Source organism: Culex quinquefasciatus, chromosome 2, assembly GCF_015732765.1.
Source record: "Culex quinquefasciatus strain JHB chromosome 2, VPISU_Cqui_1.0_pri_paternal, whole genome shotgun sequence".
Lineage (NCBI taxonomy): Eukaryota > Metazoa > Arthropoda > Insecta > Diptera > Culicidae > Culex > Culex quinquefasciatus.
Genome location: NC_051862.1, coordinates 160252162 through 160275261, shown reverse-complemented (window position 1 = coordinate 160275261; position 23100 = coordinate 160252162). Strand labels below are relative to the sequence as shown.

The following is a 23100-nucleotide window of genomic DNA, read 5'->3' as shown; positions in this document are numbered from 1 at the left end:
TGATAAATAATGTAAATGTACAGGAATATTTTTTTCTGCGTCGGACTTTTTTTTTTTCTGCGTCGGACAACCCGATGCCTCTGTGCTCTTTTGTACTAAGCTTGCTAGGATTTATTATCGAGTTATCATAAGATACATAAGCTTTGAAAAATATTTGCAATGGTCTTTATTACTGATGTTCAATTAATACAACTTTTGTTTTATGTTTTTTGATAGCAATACTTAGATGTATTTTTAAACACACTCATTTTGTTTATTTTTGTTTTCTTATAGTTTCAAGTGACATTTTAGTCAATTCTATGTGGGTAATTCTCTACCAACTCACACGAAATCGGGAAAAGTTGCCCCGACCCCTCTTCGATTTGCGTGAAACTTTGTCCTAAGGGGTAACTTTTGTCCCTGATCACGAAACCGAGGTCCGTTTTTTGATATCTCGTGACGGAGGGGCGGTACGACCCCTTCCATTTTTGAACATGCGAAAAAAGAGGTGTTTTTCAATAATTTGCAGCTTGAAACGGTGATGAGATAGAAATTTGGTGTCAAAGGGACTTTTATGTAAAATTAGACGCCCGATTTGATGGCGTACTCAGAATTCCGAAAAAACGTATTTTTCATCGAAAAAAACACTAAAAAAGTTTTAAAAATTCTCCCATTTTCCGTTACTCGACTGTAAAAAATTTTGGAACATGTCATTTTATGGGAAATTTAATGTACTTTTCGAATCTACATTGTCCCAGAAGGGTCATTTTTTCATTTAGAACAAAATTTTTCATTTTAAAATTTCGTGTTTTTTCTAACTTTGCAGGGTTATTTTTTAGAGTGTAACAATGTTTTACAAAGTTGTAGAGCAGACAATTACAAAAATTTTGATATATAGACATAAGGGGTTTGCTAATAAACATCACGAGTTATCGCGATTCTACGAAAAAAAGTTTTGAAAAAGTTGGTCGTCATCGATCATGGCCGTTCATGGTCACCCGCGACAGACACGGACGACGAAACAAAGAGAAACGCAAAAAGTAACTTTTTCAAAACTTTTTTTCGTAAAATCGCGATAACTCGTGATGTTTATTAGCAAACCCCTTATGTCTATATATCAAAATTTTTGTAATTGTCTGCTCTACAACTTTGTAAAACATTGTTACACTCTAAAAAATAACCCTGCAAAGTTAGAAAAAACACGAAATTTTAAAATGAAAAATTTTGTTCTAAATGAAAAAATGACCCTTCTGGGACAATGTAGATTCGAAAAGTACATTAAATTTCCCATAAAATGACATGTTCCAAAATTTTTTACAGTCGAGTAACGGAAAATGGGAGAATTTTTAAAACTTTTTTAGTGTTTTTTTCGATGAAAAATACGTTTTTTCGGAATTCTGAGTACGCCATCAAATCGGGCGTCTAATTTTACATAAAAGTCCCTTTGACACCAAATTTCTATCTCATCACCGTTTCAAGCTGCAAATTATTGAAAAACACCTCATTTTTCGCATGTTCAAAAATGGAAGGGGTCGTACCGCCCCTCCGTCACGAGATATCAAAAAACGGACCTCGGATTCGTGATCAGGGACAAAAGTTACCCCTTAGGACAAAGTTTCACGCAAATCGAAGAGGGGTCGGGGCAACTGCTGTGTGAGTTGGCGGAGAATTACCCATGTTGTTTTGTGTTTTTTTATTTGTTCTAGATCAGTGCTCACCAAACTGCGGCCCGCGGGACGCATGCGGCCCATCGAGGTCTTCAATGCGGCCCGCGGGACGCATGCGGCCCATCGAGGTCTTCAATGCGGCCCGCGAGCTGATTTCAAAATTACTATGGCATCCGGGCCACTTATTAGTCTTCATGTCAAGTTTACAAATAAAATAATAACAAGTTGTCTTTATAAAACGATTGAATTACTAGAAATTGAATTATCGGAAAATAACCTTTATTAAGTTTTTAAACTTTGATTCTGAATATGGTTGCTATTCGAACAAGTCTTTTTGTATTTGAAATCACTTTACCGAAAATGCCGTTAATTTTAAAAAAAATCTTCCGCGGCTCTAAACATCATGTTGGGCTCTGTGTGGATCTTCCTCGAAAAATCGAAATCAAAGTCAAATACATCATATCATGGCCGGTCGAGCTCCATAGTCAAGGGGCAAAGTGGCAAAACGATGCTTAATGCTCTTTTTATAGATTATTATTCAAAGCCTCTCTTTTTCTCATTTTAAAAAAATAATTTCATAAAAAAATAAGCAACAATAGGCGGTTCGAGCTACATAAAACTAAACTTAAACAGACATATGAAAGATTTTATAATATTTTTTTTATCAGGCTGGAGATAAAAATTATTTTCGTGTTTAGTATAATCTTAGCACAATAATTTAATCAATTTTGAAACGAACGAAACCATTTTTTTTTTTTTTTGACAAACTTCCATTTGAAAAATATTATTGCCACTCAGAGATGCAACTAGCTGTGTTATTTCGGCGCAACCGATTTTTCGCGCAACAGAAGAGATGCGCACTTCGGTTTGGCGGTGCGCGGATAATATAAACCAATTTAAAATTAGGTGTGTTTTTTCAATAAAATTCAACCAAAAACAACTAAAATTTTTCAAACAAGTAGTAAACATAAATTATATTTTGTTTTCTCCTCTGGAGTGGTCCGTTATATCATTGAAATTTCATGATTGTTCATGTAATATTTGATCCTTAAATATAAATCATAAAAACAAAAAAAAAACTGTCAACAAAACGTAGAACTTATTGATCTCAAATTCGTTTAGTTATCGGTTCAAATAACTTCTGAACACTTATCCAATTTCTCTTATTGTTTAATAATTGAACGCACATGAATATTTTCATTAATTTTTCAGAAGCAATAGTTTTTATCACTCACACAGAAAAAAAAAGTTGAATTTTGGAATGTTGAAAATTTGGTAGGTTGAATATTACCTCTTTATTAGTGTAATATTACATAAAAATGTGTAAAAATGTGAACCTGATGAATATTCATCAAAAACTGCTGAAAATTCATCATTTTCTGGGGTAAAATTTATCATTTATTTTGCCACAAAATCTGTCACCATTTCCTGATGAATATTACCATCATTTTTTTTTCTGTGCACTGCTTGCCCTTCCTTGGTAAAATATAACTAGAATATTCATAAACTGAAAAAGTACCTTTACTATCATGCATGTTCAACGAAAAACTTGATATCAAAGCATCGACAAAAATTAATTCACATGTTTGAAATATGTCAAAATTTGAAAATGTTAGTTTCAAACCTAATTTAAAAAGAAAACATATTAAAAAGTAGCAAAATGTTTCAAGCTATTTCAAAACTTCAATCCAAATATGTTTGCACAACTTAAACAAAATATGTAAGAACAAAAATAATGAAAGAATATGAGTTTTTTGTTCTGTATATTTTTTATTATGTGATTTAATTTTTAATTAGATAATAATTTTTTACATTTAAAAATCAAATGAAAAGGCTTGAAGATAAATTTTAACTTTCAAACTGCTCAAATTCTACAGCTCTAAGGAATTTTGAATAATATTATTACATGCGGCCCGCGAATCTGGAGCAAATTGCTAAAATGGCCCGCGGAATTGAGCTGGCTGAGGACCACTGTTCTAGATGTTTTTTTTTTGCATTTTTGCTACCTAAATTAAATCATTAGCTTTTGATTTGAAAAATTACGTTAAATCAAAGACTGGGCATAAACAAAAATTGCATAATTTCCTTAAGTAACAACTAAACATCTCTAAAAGGGAAACCCCATACCCGAGGCAAAATATAAAAAAATGATGAACATTGTTTTGCAATTATCACTGAAAACAGTTTAAAGTATATTTTCCTGACTTGATTTTAATTTTAAGTAACATGTTTGGACTTATTAAAAAACGAAATTATGATGATTTTTTTGCAGTTTAAGTTGAAAAATTTGGCCAAAGTTGGACTTAACCAATCTTTTTTTTCGAAGCACGTTCAAAATCACATAAACAAAAAGCACCACAATACAGTCCAGACTCGATTATCCGAAGGCCTCGGAAAAATTTCACTTCGGATAATCGAACCACGATTTTTTTTTTCGTTGTCTAATTTTTGATTGTTGAGCATATGTTTGACCCCTAAACTACGCTAAAATTATTTAGAATTTTTATTGCGCATTTTGCACTTTACTAGAGTCTTGCGCAATTATTTTCATCACAGTATTTTTTCATCACAGTGCCTTTTCATCACATTGATGACGAAAATACCCGTTGCCAAGGCAGGCTGTTTATGTTTTTATTTATTTTGCGAAAGTTTCTAAACTAATGGCTCCTCCAGTGCAAAGAAAGTGATTCGGTCCGGGTATTCCCGGAACTGGGAAGATTCAAAGAAGACGATTACGATTGCTTGTTCCGGTTGTGGAAATCTGGTCTTCGGTTCCAGGATGAAGCTTTGTTCGTACCGGGATCTTGGCATATGGCGGTTCTTCGTCTTCTTGCTGGAGGGATGATTGAAAACCATCGGGCGTTGCGCATCCCCAACATCCACTGGTCTGGTCAAGGATCCGGCGCTTCCGAGAGTGGTCCTCTCATGGCGGAAAGCACGGGAATCACGAACCGGATTCACACTACCCATGCAGATCAATCTGAGATGGACGGGTGCTCGGAGTTTCGCCATTGAAGAGTTACCCTTCGCTACCCTGCAGCTTGTCTTCCAATGCCATTTAGGGCATGTAATATTTTTTATTAAAATCTCTTAAAAAAATGTTCTTTTAGGTTTTAGCACCAGATGATACTTAGAATAAGACTGATCATACTGAAAAATATATAGATTTGTTTCGTCCACAATGTATTGTTTTTTTTTATCCAGAATATTGTTGAAATTAAAGCCAATTTTATTTTATCTACAAAATCTTTATCCGAAATTGACCAGCAATCGTCCGACAAAATCATGGTCTCAAACCGTGGGAATAATGGTGCCGTTTATGGATTCAGCGAACACAGCTCGAAGTGGCCGATATAATTATGCCCTCGAGCTCATCAGAAAAAAAATCCGTCAAAAAAACTCAAAAGTTCCAACTTCGAGAATCGAGCCAGGAACCTTTAACAGACCACCTCACTGACTTACTGCCTCGGCTACCACAGCTTGGTGACTAGATTTTGGTCAAAAGGCGATGAATTACACTTGTTTAGTGTTGATGGTGTGATGGAAAATCAGTGTGCCAACTGTGATGAAAATTATCCCGCAGCACTCTAGAGAGGTGCAAAGTGCGCAAAGTTGACAGTTCTCAGTCCTGCAAAGCAGTGTGATGAAAAAATCTAGGCCTAGCACGATTGACACAAAACTCTAGGAATTGCTGCAAGGCGCAATAAATCCAAGATGGCGACCAAAATGGCGGAGTTATAATATTGAAAAAAATACATTTTATTTTTAAAAATGCAATCAACAACTAAAATTTGACTAAAACGGGTTCGTAGAACTCAAATTTTATGTTAAAAACAAGAAAATGAAAAAATACGAAAAAAAAATTTGTGTTTGTGATTCGATTATTCGAAGTCCCATACAAACATTCGGATAATCGAACTTCGGATTATCGAAACTTCGGATAATCGAGTCTGGCCTGTATACTGAAAATGTTATAGCTCCTCTACTTATTTTTTTAAAGAACAGAAAATTGCTTATTTTATCATTTTTTTATCAGAGCATTAGTACATAAATCCTTATATTTGCACTGAGCAGCGAAAATAATAATGCTTATAACTAGGGCGTCCAAATTTCCCGGGTTTGAAATTTCCCGGGAAACGGGAAAAGAATTTTTGGAATCCCGGGAAGTTTTTGAAACAATCATAAAATCTATGTTTTCATTATATCTGTTATGGTTTTCAAGCTGAAAATCATAGAATTAGCTCAATCATATCACAATCATATCATTGGTGATAAACGACACTTCAATCCTAACAAGGACGACATTTTTTTTTAAATAACTTGAATGAAATTAAAATAAGTTTTTTGTTGTGCTTTGGATTTTAAATGAACTACACTGCCCATGTTCACATAAATGTCCCATATGCAAAAACAGCAAGCTGAGAAAAACGCAAGGGAAGTTTGTCCCACACATAAGGCTACGTGTTAAGTTTTCACGAAAAAACAGGATTTCCACTTGATTTCTAGAACAAAGTACTGGATGTTATATGCTCTTTTGAAAGAGCACACGATTTTGAACAAAACTGCATCAATAACTCAAAAGTGATGAAAATGCATATGGGACATTTATGCGATCATGGGCAGTACAATGTGATTCAAATTAAATAAATTGATATAAATATATTATTCTTTTTATATGACATGATCAGAAAAGCTTGAAAATTGTCTTTAAAAATATCTTTAAAAACAGACATCAGTCAATGTAAGATTTTAGCTAAGTTTGAAATTTCATGTTTTATATAATAAAGTTTATGCAATAAGTTGCAAAAAGAAGATTTTTACAGCACGAGTAGTCGTTTATCGGATAAATCTTAAATTAAAAATTTTGATTACTGATACTAGTTCTGAAAAGTTCATCTTTCACAGAAAAACTTTTGCAAAAAAAAAACATATTTTACAAATTACTTTTAAATAACTACTGCCAACTAGGAAAAAACAGGAATACAGTCTGAATATGAAGGAGATTTTAGAGCAATAAATTTAAAAATTGGTGTTCTGCTAGTGTTTGATGAAAAATAATTTGATTTGATTTTTTTTCCAAATTTTAAATCATAAATAAACGTAGATATCTCAATCATTTAAAAATATATAAAATCGAATAGGAATTATTTAAAGCGCTAGGCATTTTGCAGAAACTAAACTAAAAACTAAAATTTTAACAGTTTTTCCTAATACACCAAATTAATGGTGATATATGCTAAATACAAATTATAATGCTTTAAAATTATTATCGATTATGAGGTATTCAACTGTTCATCTATTTCCATAACCAAATCTGAATTTCCAGACCAAAATTTGTTTTTTTTTTCAATTTCGGGAATTCCCGGGACAAATTTTAAAAAATCCCGGGATTCGGGATTTCCCGGTTTTGGAAAAATCCCGGGAATTTTGTCCTGGGAATTCCCGGGATGGACGCACTACTTATAACATAAAAATAAATTTAACTTATTAACAAGAAAACTCAATGAGAATGGTGAATGGAAACTGAAAATAAGCAAGAAAATAATTTAAATAATATATATTATTCGAGTAAAAATAATAAAATTTCTAGATTTCATGAACAGTTTTGACAGACCCCTTCTTTTGAGTAACAAAATATGTAAAGTTAAGTTAAAATCAGGCACGATATTTGATTCTTCATGAAATATTTTCTTTTTGTACTTACTGAGAAAGGGAGACAGTTACCTTTCTTGCATTCGTCAAACATGACTAATAAAAACTCAACATTTCAATTTTATGAGTTTTGATCTCATTGATACATTCAAATGTAAAACGTCAAACATTGCGTTCCCAGGTTCTGACAGAAGTGGGGACACTCTCATGTGAATTTTTTGATTACGGTATCTGTGAACCCTCCCCCCAGTGATGAAAATATAGTTTTCTCATCAATGTTTTGAGGTTTGCAAATTTTGCTAAAGAAGAATTCAATTTTTAGGAAATTCCGTTGCTGACTTTAATTAAAATGTTAACGAAACTAAATAGATTCTAATTAACCCTCGTGTACCCACAAACCTATAATTCAAACACCTGTTCCAATCTAAAATAGGTTGTAAACGTCACTATCAGTAATTACTACCGCACATCACTGCACTGATGACTGAACCGGTTACCGACTCGGCACATTCAATCAAGTGCCGGCCGGTCGGTCCCTGTTATGAAACCGATACCGGTCCGCACAGAACGTTCACAAAACCTGTAGACGCTGGATAGCCGCAAAGATACCGCCGCAGTCCGATAAGAATTTCAAAAAAAGAAACCGCAACTCTTGGCGAGAAAAGAAATGGAAAGCAACTTGAATAACTGGTATTTTTTTATTAAACAATTATATCAAGTCCCGAAGAAAACGATCCCCACTGACGGCAGTCAGTGGCCAATGTTGTGGCCATATGGATCTGGCCGTCGGCCGTTCAGATGGTTTAATCTTTTTTAGACTGTTTTTTACGAGTTTGACCCTGGGGCGGACCCCTTGAAAGCAAAAAGTTAGGGTAGAAGATGGTTGTTTTGGAGAAATGAGTATTGACTTCTTTTTTGCGTCTTTTTTCCATACTTCATTTTAAGTTTCCTAAACAAATTTCAGTTTCTGTTTTATTTTCAAAAAAAAGGCACCATTACCTTAACATATCTTTACCGACAAAAACAACACTGCTTGCCTTTTTTGGACCGGCCAAAATAAACTTGTCCGTCCCCAATGAAGCTCACTTGCTCGTCGGAATGGTGGGACATTATATCGTTACTGGACCCCTCACCCCGCGGATGCACACAAATATTGAGCAAACTGACTAACCGTACAAAAAAGTTAACACACACAAGTGACCTTTTCCCCTCGATTTCAGTAGTTTTCTTCTTCGGTGCCTTTACCCTTTAGTGGTCAAATTTAGTCGATTTTGAAGATTTTTTTTTCAATAGACGACAATTAAATTTAAATTCTCAATTAAAAAAAAATAAAAATAGAAATAAAAATCATTGTTAAAAGTTACATAAAAAAAGTATTCAAAACATTTTTAAATTTCAAAAAGGAGCACCTCAGGGTTAACAAAACATCTCTGTTTTGTTGGAGCCGCTGCGGTTGAGGGGATAAATTGAGTGCTGCACACTGCTGGCAAGATCTGCACACAAAAAAATATTTCCGAATGTTACATCATTTATGATGTAACACTTTTGCACGTCATTAAACATTTAAATTTAAATGCAATTTGATGTAAATTTGCAACAAATTATACGTAAACACGTGCTTTTACGTGTCAACCGTTTACGTCGAATCTCAAGTTTACATCAACTGAGTTTACATGAGATTCATTTTTTCCGTGTCGAGTAAATTCACATATTTTTTTCTGTGTGGTCAAGGCGCTTCCATCCTTTAGCGATGATATTGTTCCTTCAAGTCCCAGATGGTGAAGGTGATGGTGGTTGCAAATTTATGATTTCAAATTGTGATTTATGGAGGCGAAATTAATAAGCGAGCCTGCATTCCGCTCGCAGATGTGCTTCCCTTGAAGTGCTTTCGTTCGTTGATGGACTTGGGAAAGTAGGGTTATGTCTTGGGAATTATTTCTTTTATTTAACTTTTTTTAATGATAACATGTTACTTCAAAATAATACTTATGAAACTTTCTTCTTTCTTTTTTTTACAGAACGACACAAACACAGCCTTTCTGAGGGCAGCTCGGGCAGGAGATTTGCCAAAACTAATAGAGTATCTCGAGACAGAACAAGTCACAGACATCAACACGTGTAATGCGGTAAGTTTACCTGTATTTAAAAAAAAATCAGTCCCTCCCAGTAACCTCCTTCAGGCATTTTTTGAAATTTGCAAAAAATGGCATTTTCGGCGCCCTGGGGCCTCCTGAGGGGGCGCTATATCTTTTTCATGAAGGCGCAGCACAAATCGGCAACTTGGCAAATTTGCAAAATGCAAAGTTTCTCTTGGGCCCTGCTGAGGGCGCCAAACTGTTTAAGGAGGGCGACATTTTTTGTAAAGAACTTGTTAGTCGACGACTAACCTCGACTAACCTACAGCTCAGCCCTGGTAACTTTTTTATAAATTGACGTTTTTTTGTTTTTTTTTTTTTTGTAACGTCATTTTTGTTATAGCATTGTTGCTTATGAATCGCACAAATTTGGACTGAAATTTTGGTGAATGACATTCTTTAGATCTTAAATAAGCTGTTAACATCAAAACAATCTATATTTTGTATAAAAAAATGCTACAATTTACGAAAATTAAAGCCAAACATTTCTGCTTTGCCTTCCTGGTGCTTCAGACGCCTATGCAATATTTCAGTGAAATGTTTCACATATTTTTATTTCAAAACATAAAAAAAAACAAATTATTCGCTCTACAGCATTGCCTTGGCGTTCTCAATTGCGAGATTCCTACTCGAAACTAGGTGTCCGAAGGTTTGATTGTTGAGGCAATTGCAAACCTCTTTTTACGCCTTAGCTTCCATCCACCCCGGGATTCGAACTGACGACCTTTGGATTGTTAGTCCAACTGCCTACCAGCGACTCCACCGAGGCAGGACCCAGGGAGACGACTCCTACACCTGGACTGAGCTAACGACCTAACCTTTTGGTTAGTCCGGGGCCAACATTTATTTCCCGTCCGACGGAAGGCGTGATCAGACAAATCTCGTCTCGAAAAATGCCACCGGGACCGTCTGGGATCGAACCCAGGCCGACTGGGTGAGAGGCAATCACGCTTACCCCTACACCACGGTTATTTTATTTCCTGCATATCTAAGCTCTCACAATTTGCAAATCTACGTTTATGAACATACATGTTTAGCCAAAGAAAAATAATTTAATTTTTGATTTACTGTTATCTCATGAAAAATGCAATTTCTGAAACCGTTTTTTTTTATTTTGTATGTGGGTAATTCTCTACCAACTCACACGAAATCGGGAAAAGTTGCCCCGACCCCTCTTCGATTTGCGTGAAACTTTGTCCTAAGGGGTAACTTTTGTCCCTGATCATGAAACCGAGGTCCGTTTTTTGATATCTCGTGACGAAGGGGTGGTACGACCCCTTCCATTTTTGAACATGCGAAAAAAGAGGTGTTTTTCAACTATTTGCAGCCTGAAACGGTGATGAGATAGAAATTTGGTGTCAAAGAGACTTTTATGTAAAATTAGACGCCCGATTTGATGGCGTACTCAGAATTCCGAATAAACGTATTTTTCATCGAAAAAAACACTAAAAAAGTTTTAAAAATTCTCCCATTTTCCGTTACTCGACTGTAAAAATTTTTGGAACATGTCATTTTATGGGAAATTTAATGTACTTTTCGAATCTACATTGTCCCAGAAGGGTCATTTTTTCATTTAGAACAAAATTTTTCATTTTAAAATTTCGTGTTTTTTCTAACTTTGCAGGGTTATTTTTTAGAGTGTAACAATGTCCTACAAAGTTGTAGAGCAGACAATTACAAAATTTTTGATATATTGACATAAGGGGTTTGCTAATAAACATCACGAGTTATCGCGATTTTACAAAAAAAAAGTTTTGAAAAAGTTATTTTTTGCGTTTCTCTTTGTTTCGTCGTCCGTGTTTGTCGCGGGTGACCATGAACGGCCATGATCGATGACGACCAACTTTTTCAAAACTTTTAAATAAACATGTGAAACCAAATTTCCTATCGTTTATTATTTAATCTGTCTCTTTGCAAGGATTAATTTCAAGTAAAAAAGTACATTTTGATTTTTTAATGTGCTGAACAAATTCTCTAAAATTTTCATTTACTGGCTTTGAAATCGGATTTCAAAAATAAAATCTGTTTGAAATTTTTCAATCATTCCAATTCAAATATTTTCAAAATTTGAATACGTTTTTTAGCCTTTTTAAATGTGACGCTCGATTTAAACCCCCCAAAAAGTATCATCCAATTAAAAAAATACAAAAAATCCATGAAATTAGCCGATTTTGGTTTGCTTGATTTTGCTCAGGTTGAAAATTCAAATTTTCACAAACTTTTTGATAGTAATAATTGTTTTTTAATGCATAGCAAGTATGTACTACAATTTAAGCTTTCGAATATCGGTATCGAGAGCAACTTTATCCAATTTTGCGACTGTAAATTGAACAAAAATAAAATGATATTTAAGTTCATAGTCTTAAATTACACTTTGGATCCGTAGGGCGTAATATAATAAAATGATATTTAAGTTCATAGTCTTAAATTACACTTTGGATCCGTAGGGCGTAATATTGATTGTTTGGCCCTTTTGAAATGTTAGTCTTGATTTAAGAAATCGAAAATATTGTTTTCGAAAAGGTCGAAAAATGTTTCAAATTTCAACATTGGAAATCGGACCATTACTGCCCCTGATCGCATAAATGTCCCATGTGCATTTTCATCGTTTTTGAGTTATTGATGCAGTTTGGTTCAAAATCGTGTGCTCTTTCAAAAGAGCCTATAACATCCAGTACTTTGTTCTAGAAATTAGGAGGAAATCCAGGTTTTTGCGCGAAAACTTAAAACGTATCCTTATGTGTGGGACAAATTTTAAATGTGTTTTTCTCAGCTTGCTGTTTTTTGCAAATGGGACATTTATGCGATAATGGGCAGATTAGTTGCTGAGATATCGACATTAGAAAAGAGAGGTTGTTTGGGTGAGACTTATAAAAAATCAGTATTGATTCATAAAATCATAACTAGGTCAAAGATTTTTTGCCCGATCTGAAAATTTCTGAAGAGATGGCAAACCCTAAAATACATAAAAAAAAATTTAAAATTGTGTGTTTTTTTGCAAATCAAGGTTTTGTGACAAAAAGTAAAATCAAAAATCACTAAAAAAAAATTACCGTGTATTATTTTTTTCAGTGAGTCGTTATCCATACCTACAACTTTGCCGAAGACACCTAATCGATCAAAAAATTCCTTCAAAAGATACAGGTTTTTGAATTTTCATGCATCATTTTTGTATGGACAGCTACCAAATTTGTATGAAAAACCATATGGACAAACTAATGATTCAAAATGGCTTCTTTGGGCAACCCAAAGGCCCCCAAAAAAAAATCAGTCGCATTAAAAAATACAAAAATTACAATTTATCAAAATAGACCGATTTCATAGAGAACTGCTCATAATAAATTAAAAAAAAACTTACCGAGATACACGCAGCAAAAAAGTAGTAAACCAGCTGCATGTAAAATAAATTTTGCATTATTTTATGAAATTGTATGTAATATCACGGACGAACGGACATGACACGGGGTTTCAAAAAGTGAAGCAGGTTTTCTTTTACTTCTTCTTGGCGAAAACCAGCGCAAGCGAGATCGCTTATGTCAAAATCTTCGCGCCACGTGGTTTAAAACGTAAACAAAGCCAGCTGATGAAGCAAACTCATGGGCATTTTTTGAAATGGTCGTATGAATTCATATTAAAAATACCATTTCTATAATTTTTTCGGCAACTTTAGAGTCCATGATAAATTACATAGAATCATAAAGACAATCTTAATGCCAAAAAATTGTTACTAGCACCATACTAATGCTAAATGTTTTAATTAATTATTGCATAAGACATTTTGAGAAATCATGCTTAATCGCGCGATGCTACTTCGACAACGCAAGTGATAGTTTGCTTCAGAAATTTGAAGAAAATTTGTTCCTGGTGTCATGTCCGTTCGTCCGTGGTAATATTACACCCTGAATTATGTAGCCCGTCAGTATGGGAAACCTACTTGACGCTAATATACGAATTTATCCTTTCTATTCTTAATCGGTCTGATGGCCGAGCGCGCTATGGCGCCAGACTATTGTTAGTGCTGGGTTTGAATTTGTTTGTGTTTACAAAAATGTATTGTAATTGTGTGTTTACAAAAATCTTTTTTGAAGAAGTTGATGTGCATGCTTTTGCATGCAATCTTACCATCGAAATTTTTAATGAAATTGAAGGACAATTGTTTCTATTTTGGACTCAAACAGCTGAGTTATGTTTTGATTTCTAATTTGTTGTTGTTTTTTTGGGCACGTCAACTTGTTAGCATAACACTTTAAATCAAGTCAAGGAAGAAACAACAGGAGGTTATAAAAGATCCAAAGATAAAATCAAACAAATTGCAGAAGGCCTAATAACTAATTTTGAAATGATCGTTTCAGAGCACTTTTGAAAGACGATAGTGTTGGTATCATCTTCGCCTCGATCGGCAGGTTGTTATTGTTGATGTTGTTGATTTATAAAACATTCCTATATGATAATAAAAGAATGCTCCATATCAAATGTATTAAATAATGTTGTAGGAGAAAAATTCCAGTAATAGATATCCAAGTGAGAAACTTTCTGGTTTCGTGAACTGCAGAAATATCGGCAGTCTAAATCCCTTCGCCCTTGAGCTAGTATAAACGGATTATCCCGTCTGTTTTTGCAAACCCTTTTTTTCGAAAATCCAATAAAACGACTTAATTACGCAACACAATCAATACCCGAAAGCGTTACAGCGAGACTAAAACATTGCCATTGTTCCACCACATTCCATTCCAGAACGGGCTGAACGCGCTGCACCTCGCCGCCAAGGACGGCCACTACGAGATCGTGCAGGAGCTGCTGAAGCGGGGCGCGAACGTGGACAACGCCACCAAGAAGGGCAACACGGCGCTGCACATCGCGTCGCTCGCCGGCCAAAAGGACATCATCCATCTGCTGCTGCAGTACGCGGCCAGCGTCAACGTGCAGTCCCAGAACGGGTTCACGCCGCTGTACATGGCCGCCCAGGAGAACCACGACGAGTGCGTGAACCTGCTGCTGGCGAAAGGAGCGAATCCGGCCCTGGCTACGGAGGTGAGTTTTCTTTTTTGTGTGCAATCCGATCTTGGAATGGGTGATGATTTAAACTTGATTTGCAGGACGGATTCACACCTCTGGCCGTAGCAATGCAGCAAGGTCACGACAAAGTCGTGGCGGTTTTGTTGGAGAGTGACACCCGCGGCAAGGTGCGGTTACCGGCGCTGCACATCGCGGCCAAGAAGGACGACGTCAAGGCGGCGACCCTGTTGCTTGAGGTGAGTCTTTCTTTAAAAGTTGATTGATTGCAAATTAACCTCTCTTTCTTGTAGAACGAGCACAATCCGGACGTGTCGTCCAAGAGTGGCTTCACGCCGCTGCACATAGCCGCCCACTATGGGAATGTCAATGTCGCCCAGCTGCTGATCGAGAAGGGTGCGGACGTCAACTTTACCGCCAAGCACAACATCACACCCCTTCACGTGGCCTGCAAGTGGGGCAAGCTGAATATGGTGTCGCTGTTGATCAAGAACCGGGCCCGCATCGACAGCGTCACGAGGGACGGGCTGACGCCGTTGCACTGTGCGGCACGATCCGGCCACGATCAGGTCATCGAGTTGTTGCTCGAGCACCAGGCGGACATCATCGCCAAAACCAAGAACGGTCTCGCGCCGCTCCACATGGCCGCCCAGGGTGAACACGTCAGCGCCGCCCGAATCCTCCTGGTCAACAAATCCCCCGTCGATGACATCACCATCGATTACCTAACGGCGCTGCACGTCGCGGCCCACTGTGGCCACGTAAAGGTCGCCAAACTTCTCCTAGATCGTAACGCCGATCCAAACGCGCGAGCCCTCAACGGGTTCACCCCCCTGCACATAGCCTGCAAGAAGAATCGAATCAAAGTTGTCGAGCTGCTACTCAAACACGGTGCTACCATCAGTGCTACCACGGAAAGTGGACTCACGCCCCTCCATGTGGCCAGCTTCATGGGCTGCATGAACATTGTGATCTATCTGCTGCAACACGACGCTAGTCCCGACATCCCGACCGTGCGGGGAGAAACGCCGCTGCATTTGGCCGCCCGGGCCAAGCAGAGCGACATCATCCGGATCCTGCTGCGAAATGGTGCGTACGTGAATGCGCAGGCACGCGAGGATCAAACGCCGCTGCACGTTGCTTCGAGGTGGGTTTGTGTTGATAAGCAATAGTAAGCGATCAACTCATGTTGATATGGGAGTGACGTAATTGGAACAAGGGCGTCTATATGAAGTGACACTACACTTGATTTGACCTCGTCTTCTTTGTATATTGAAATAGTATGTTATTCTGAGATCTCCAAATTTGTATGCTTATTTGTATTGGAAACTGAAAAATGTGACCAACAAACTAAAACCTGTTTTCTTCGTTCCAGAATCGGCAACGTCGACATCGTGATGCTCCTGCTGCAGCACGGCGCCAAGATCGACTCCGTCACCAAGGACAACTACACGCCGCTGCACATCGCCGCCAAGGAGGGCCAGGACGACGTGCTGGCCGTCCTGTTGGACAACAAGGCCAACATGGAAGCGGTCACCAAAAAGGGCTTCACTCCTCTCCACCTGGCGGCCAAGTACGGCAACCTAAAGTGCGCCCAACTTCTGCTCGAACGGGGCGCCCAGGTCGACGTCCAGGGCAAGAACGGCGTCACGCCGTTGCACGTTGCTAGTCACTACGATCACCAGAAGGTGGCACTGCTGCTGCTCGAAAAGGGCGCCTCGCCGTACTCACCGGCCAAAAATGGCCACACGCCGCTGCACATCGCGTCGAAGAAGAACCAAATCGACATCGCCAACACGTTGCTCGAGTACAAGGCGGACGCGAACGCCGAAAGCAAGACCGGCTTCACCGCGCTGCATCTGAGCGCCCAGGAAGGCCACCGGGACATGTCCCAGATGCTGCTGGAGAGCGGTGCCGATCCGAACCACGCCGCAAAAAATGGACTGACCCCACTTCATCTGTGCGCACAAGAAGACAACGCGGAAATCGCCAAGACCCTGCTCGACCACAACGCACAAATCGATCCCTCGACCAAGACCGGCTTCACCCCACTCCACGTGGCCGCCCATTTTGGCCAGATCACCATGGTCAAGTTCCTGCTGGAGAACGACGCCAACATCGAAATGAAGACCAACATCGGTCACACCCCGCTTCATCAGGCCGCCCAGCAGGGCCACACGCTGGTCATCAATCTGCTGCTCAAGAACAAAGCCAATCCGGAAGCGGTCACCAACGGCGGTCAAACGGCCCTCTCGATCGCCGACAAGCTCGGCTACATCACCGTGGTGGAAACCCTCAAGGTCGTCACCGAAACCAGTATCACCCAGACGGTGGACGAGAAGTTCAAGATTGTCGCGCCAGAAACGATCCACGAGACGTTCATGTCGGACTCGGAAGACGAAGGTGAGTTCGGGATATCCCTTTTTTTGTTTAGATACATTTTTTTGGGACAGGAGGTTCGATTTAGTTCTGTGCGAGAGATGTCCGTCTTTAGAGCTGCTCGTACCACCTTGGGTGTTGTGTACGTCCCTTCCCTTTCTCTGGCTGTCTCTTTCACTCTCTGTAGGGTAAACTCTCTTCTTGATGAATGGCTTATCCTGGTCCATTTTGTCGCTTTTTGGTTGGTGGTTGGGTGCAGTTCGAGAACATATGGTGGTAAACTAAGATTCATTCTTGTTTGGAAAAAGCACAGTTAAAAACGTTTCTTAATCCACCATTAGGTGGATGGTGCCTTCCTCACATTTACAAAATAATAATGAAAATAAGTTTATAAAAAAAATATATACCTGATATAGATTTTTCCAGAAAACATGCAGACTCTCATTTGAAGCAATGCATTGCAATGTGGCAACCAGGCGTTTCGCATCTGGCGTGACTCTCACACGTAAACAAAAAGACCCGGCCTTTTGAGGTTATGCAAAAAATCACCCTTTTTGCATCTACAAAAATCTTTTTCTTGGCATAACTTTTCAAATACTTTACTAAACAGAATAAAATTTAATAGGGACTAAGGGTACCCCAAAACGAACAGATTAAGGTGGATCCGGCCAAAATCATTTCAGCCAGTTCTGAGATAATCGTGTGGAAAAAAATCTTGTCTACACACATCCCCACAGACATTTGTTCAGAATTTGATTCTGAGTCGATAGGTATACGTGAAGGCATATCTAGGAGGTGTATTTAAGAAGTTCATTTTTCGAGTGATTTTATAGCCTTGCCTCAGTGAGGTGAGGCAGGCAAAACACAAAACAATTTGACAACAATACACAAATCTTCCAAGGTATAATATATTATATTGCTTCGATAATGAACAGCGACGACGATATATTTTTTATAAATTTCATAGGAAATGTAAAGCGAAGCGAAGTTTTAGGAAAGTATAGTTTGTATCAGACTTGAATTATGTTGATACAGAGCTCTGAAAGTGTATTTCAAATAAACACAACAAACGCGTATCCAATTATATAAATAGTCAATTTGAGTTTGTCAAGTTGACTAGAGAAGCTCAGTAACAACAAAAAGCAACGCCATGGTTATTACCTAGTTAGTAATGTTCAAATAATTGAAAAATATGAATTATTTTACAAGAAAAGTTTCATTTTTGTAACTTTACCTGCTTATTGGCAGTCACAAATATATTTTTTCAGGTTTATGTCTATCTTCTCTTCTTGATGTTTAGAGAAGAACCAACTTTTTTTTATTGAATATATTTTTACAATAAAAGCATAACAACGTTTTCAATCATACATTCGATGGCATCTATTGAATCACCATTATATTGTTATTAAAAAAGTTAAAGTGGTTAAAACTTCAAACAGCCGTTGAATATATATTTTCAAAAAGTTTATGTCGCTTAATGTTTAAAAAAGAGGGAAGAATCAGAAAGCTTCGAAACTTCCTGATAATAGAAGTGTAATCAGCTGAAATCAATTTGAAATTCACCCTTAACGATGTTTTTTTAAATCAATATATTTGAGCTTATTTTGAATATTTACAATCAAAATGTATTAAATAATCTTGATAAAAGCACAGTTTTTAGGCGTTAATCATTCAAAAATAAATTTCAATAAGAATAAGTATATTCTTAATTTTATTTTTCATAATAGACAGAAATTCTTGAAATATATTCCTTGAAGAGCAGACATAATTTCTTGAGAATTCGGACAGTTAGATACTGAGAAACGGCCTTGCAAAAATAGAAAATAACAATATATGATTTTATAAGTACCGTCAACTGGGGCGAATTGGGACAGCAATTTTAATCATGTAGGAACACAATATTTTGATTTTTCTATGTGATTTCGGTTAGAACAGACTCTGACCAACAAAATGTGTACATCCATTTCCAATTTTAAAACCAACCAATGCTCTAAACACTTCTGTCCCTATTCAGACTGTAGTCCCGATTCGCCCCAGATGACGGTAATCAAAATTAGCCATCAGGTTTCATACTTTGATACTTCTGAGTTTAAAATAAAACTTAAGAAAATTTAGCTTTGTTTCCAATACAAATCATACCATTTTTAAACAAAGAAAAACATTTTAAACGTCTTTAAACGCAGTTTGAAACAAATCCTTAAACTTTGAAAGTAAGTTTTATCGTTGATGTCTGCAAATATAAATAGAAGCTGAATTTAAAATCATTGTGAAAGTCGCTGTTTTGCCATTTTCTCACTTCTAGATTTTTATTTTTTTTTTCGAGGTTTTTTTTTAATTTTTGGTTGGCTAATATTTCACAGTTTGTAGGCAACGTAGCTTATGCACGAGCCCTAAAACCTTGTAAATGTGTTGTCGTCCTAGCCTTAATTTTTCAACATACGATATTGCGGAAACTATTTATCAGATTTTTAAAGTTTAAACATGTTTTTTTTTTATTTTCTGCTATTTTTTTAAGTAATGATAGTCGAAATTCACACAAGTTTCCAAATCCACGTTTACCAAGAAAAGCAGAATTAGGGGAAATATACCCTTTCTAATCAAACACCTATCTTCGTCATATGGAGAGTTTGATGCTCGATTAAAGCTCAAAAAATACTATTTAGGCTATAAACTTACCAGCAACAGCACCGCATCGAGTAAGCACGCAAATTTATGCCATTTACTGGCCAAAAAGATCAAATTTAATGCATTTTTGATCATAATTTCTATTTTGCGTGACCATTTCTCATCATTTTGGCGGCACACACATCCACACGCAAGATCAAAGGTTAACTGCTTAACGAAAGTCGCCATCAATATCTTTTCACTTGCGCTAACGATTTCAAAGCGCTTAAGATATAAAATTGCTTCCAACTACCGGCAACATGTTCTTTTGACCATTACTAAGTCACTCACTTGAAAAATAATCCCGAAACATGTAAATAATTAGCAAGCACCGTCAAAAAAACAAACGCGCTAAGTCTTTTGACATTTCAATTTTGAATATCCATTCCAATCGAAGGCTGAAGCAGAGGAGCGAAAGGAAATAAAGAACAAAGGGTGGCCACCAACACCACCAACATGCTGGTGCAGCGCCTGTTAGAGTGAGCGAGTGCTGCCAGGAAACTTTCGCAATGAATGCTACTTTTCGTGAGTGTTCACTTAAAATTTCATCATTTTTGGCAGCACTAAGCAGACCCAAAAGAGCGCTGGAAGAAAAAAAACTAAGCTGAAAATAGAAAAATGGGCGTGGCCCAATGCACTCGACTGATTAGAATGCATTTTTGAAATATTTTTTTTAAATGCTTGTAAAAGGAATAGCATAACTTTCAATAAAAGTGAAAATAAACAGAAATGTTCACAAAAAGTTGCTCTACTCGTTGGTGTACTTGGTTTTAGTGAATTTCAAGGAGCAATCCAGATTATCCAGCATCATTCAAACACGACCGCTTATTAGGCTTAAAATGTGCATATTTCCCCTAAATACTTTCAGTAAGCTTCAAAATTTTCGAATGTACAAATACAAATACTTTGCGAGTTTCTTTGCCTACTCCGTCCGTCGACCCGAGCCACAAACGAATAAGTTCAGAGAGGAGAGAATCTAACAAAATACCAGCGCGGCGCTCTTTTGGCCTGCACTGTCAGAGCAGTTTTTCATCGCGTTCGATTTGTGATCACGAGTGAATGAGTCTTTTCAAAGCAATAAGGTCCCTTGATTAAAATAATTAAACATTTTAGCTCAGTAATTTGAGTAATCAACTGGCAGGCTGGCAAGTAATAAATGCTTCTGGAAACCCTTGGATTGCGATAAAATGTTGAAGTTTTCAACAATGTTGCTTATATTTTGGCATTCCCAAAAACTTTCTAGAAGAGAAAAAAGATCTCAACATATATCCTGGAATGTATGACTTTCTGAAACACCCTAATGGCGAATCGCTCTAATTTTCAACCAAGCAAAAAGTTGCCTCTTTTCATTTGCAACAACTTTTCGAAGACACCAAAGCTCCAAAACTGTAAAAGTCATTTCTATTAAATGATGAACGTTGATGTTTTTTTTTTAATTTGCAAAGTACTTGATTCCGCAATAAGGGTTTTTTAAGGCAACAATATAAAACAGTTTTCTCAGGACACCGAAGAATTTGTTTCATTTCGTTCAATGTGTTATCGAATAAATATTTAATAAATCTATTGTAATATGTACTATAGTGGGTATATATAAGTAAAAAAATCCAAACAAATTGCATTAAAAATCTAAAAATAAACCAGCAATGCAATCGACCTCAAAAATAGTCTCTACCATGTTCCACCCCTTTGTGGGTGTCTCATGACACCACACCACGAAAACACGGAAGAAGCCATTAACTGGCCCCAATTTAGCGGCGGTGAGCATTTTCGTTGTGTCACCTTGTACTATCCTGTAAAAACCCCATAAAACTGTCAACCACGTTGGCCAACCAAACAGGCGCGTGTGCGTGGGTGTGTAAAATGCAGCAAGTTTCCTCAACTCAACAGCCATCGGAACTGCACCCCAACCAAAAACCAACCACAGAAAAAATAAGCCATTATTAATCGTGTGTGTGTGCGCGCCTTAGTAGTTGATCATAGTCCTAAGAATGTATAATATAACAGCTGGAACCCTACCGCAATTAACACTGTTTCTTTTTTCTCTTTTTTGTTTTGTTTTCTCTTTCCCCTACGTTGGACATGCATTTCCCTTGCTCCTTCTTGAATTTCACCTTTTCCTACTTTTTGTTGTTGTTTTGTTTCATTTTTTCACGCTTAAAAACATAACAATACTAACTTATTGGCTGCTTAAATCGTGCGCTCGTGTGTGACTGTGTAAATATTGGTGTGAATTGCAAATTCATTTTTACAACAACAAAAAACTGTTACTGTAACGCGCACACGTTCGCACAAACTCACGAAAAAATGTAACCAACTTATGGGGATCGTGTTACAAACTAAAAAAACACGACCCTCCCATGTGGAAAACGTGGACATCCCCACGACTTGACCACAAACAAAAAACGCCTACATTTATGCAAAACACCCACCACCACCAACCTCCCACAACACAACCACACACCGACGCCGGGCGTCGTCACGTGTGGACGCCCCGCCGACGCCGCACATCACAAACAATTCACACACATTCACACAAACACCCATACACACATACAAACTCATATACAGGCGGAACAGACGACGGCAATCTGCTGACCGACACGAACGTTCTGAGCGCCCAAACTCAGCAGTCGTGCAGCAGTAGTGGTGTTATCAAGTACTATCAGTCGCAGATGCGTTACACACGTAAGTGCAGATAGAGGGAGAGCAATTGTGCCGTCACCCATCCACCCCCACCGTCCGTCACATTTTTGTTCACGACTCTTTTTTTTTCTTCTCGCAATTCACAAACTGGTGTGTAATTTTATTATGCTACTGAGGAAATGGAGTGTAACATTTTGAAACGGTGTATTGTAACAAAATTTCTAACTTAAAAAAATAATTCAAGGAAAAATTTCTAAAAATATTGTTTTCTATTTAATCATAACAATACGCCCTTTTCAAATGTTGTCACCCGACATGTGTAAATTCGCTGTTGTTCGTTACTCATCTCGCACGTTTTGATTGAGCAACACAGCCTACCTCTCTTGTTCACACAGTTCTATCGTTGATTCAGTTTGGTTTCAATCACAGTTTGTTGTTGTCACCTCACCGCTTACTACACTGGCGCACTGCAAGTGCCTACTATCTACCGGTCCGGTTTGTAGAAAAATAGTGTGTGTTTTTTTCGCTATTCGTCTGTGCTAATATTTACTTTCCGGCGCGCGGGAATGTTCGTGCCTAGTTTCCCGTCATCATTCGATCGGAGTATCAGTGTAATCTTTTTTTTGAGTTGCTTTTCATCTAATTTAGAATTTCAAACATACATTTTGTGTAAATTTATTAAACATCACGTTATTTTCAATGTTTTGCACGTTTCGCAGCATTTCGTGTCTCTTACAATAAATAAGTGTTTGTTAAAAAGTTTTAAGTATCATGCAAGTTTAACTTAAGTCAAGCTGTCAGGAAGCACAAACAAAAAGAAATTAACATCTCGTCCCGAGCAGACGGAAATAACTTGGGAAGGTCAGTTTTTGATATTGTGAGAAGATCGAAATATGATATTGGGATGATCGGATTAGTTGTTAAAATAACAAAAATCAATAACAAAGATTTGTTCGAAGAATAACTTA

The 23100-nt window shown here is 37.4% G+C and overlaps 1 protein-coding gene across 10 annotated transcripts in view; it reads left to right on the top strand.

Moving 5' to 3' along the window:
• LOC6042865 (ankyrin-3) overlaps positions 1 to 23100 on the top strand; it is a 171190-nt gene that overhangs the window by 96506 nt on the left and 51584 nt on the right. For 8 of the 10 annotated variants that reach the window (XM_038254880.1, XM_038254883.1, XM_038254881.1 and 5 more), the window contains 6 exons: positions 9317 to 9424; positions 14168 to 14464; positions 14530 to 14685; positions 14740 to 15593; positions 15822 to 16849; positions 22058 to 22174. In XM_038254880.1, the coding sequence (XP_038110808.1) occupies positions 9317 to 9424; positions 14168 to 14464; positions 14530 to 14685; positions 14740 to 15593; positions 15822 to 16849; positions 22058 to 22174 (2560 nt within the window). The remainder of the gene's footprint in view (positions 1 to 9316; positions 9425 to 14167; positions 14465 to 14529; positions 14686 to 14739; positions 15594 to 15821; positions 16850 to 22057; positions 22175 to 23100) is intronic. The other 2 variants (XM_038254886.1, XM_038254885.1) reach the window with 1 other exon arrangement.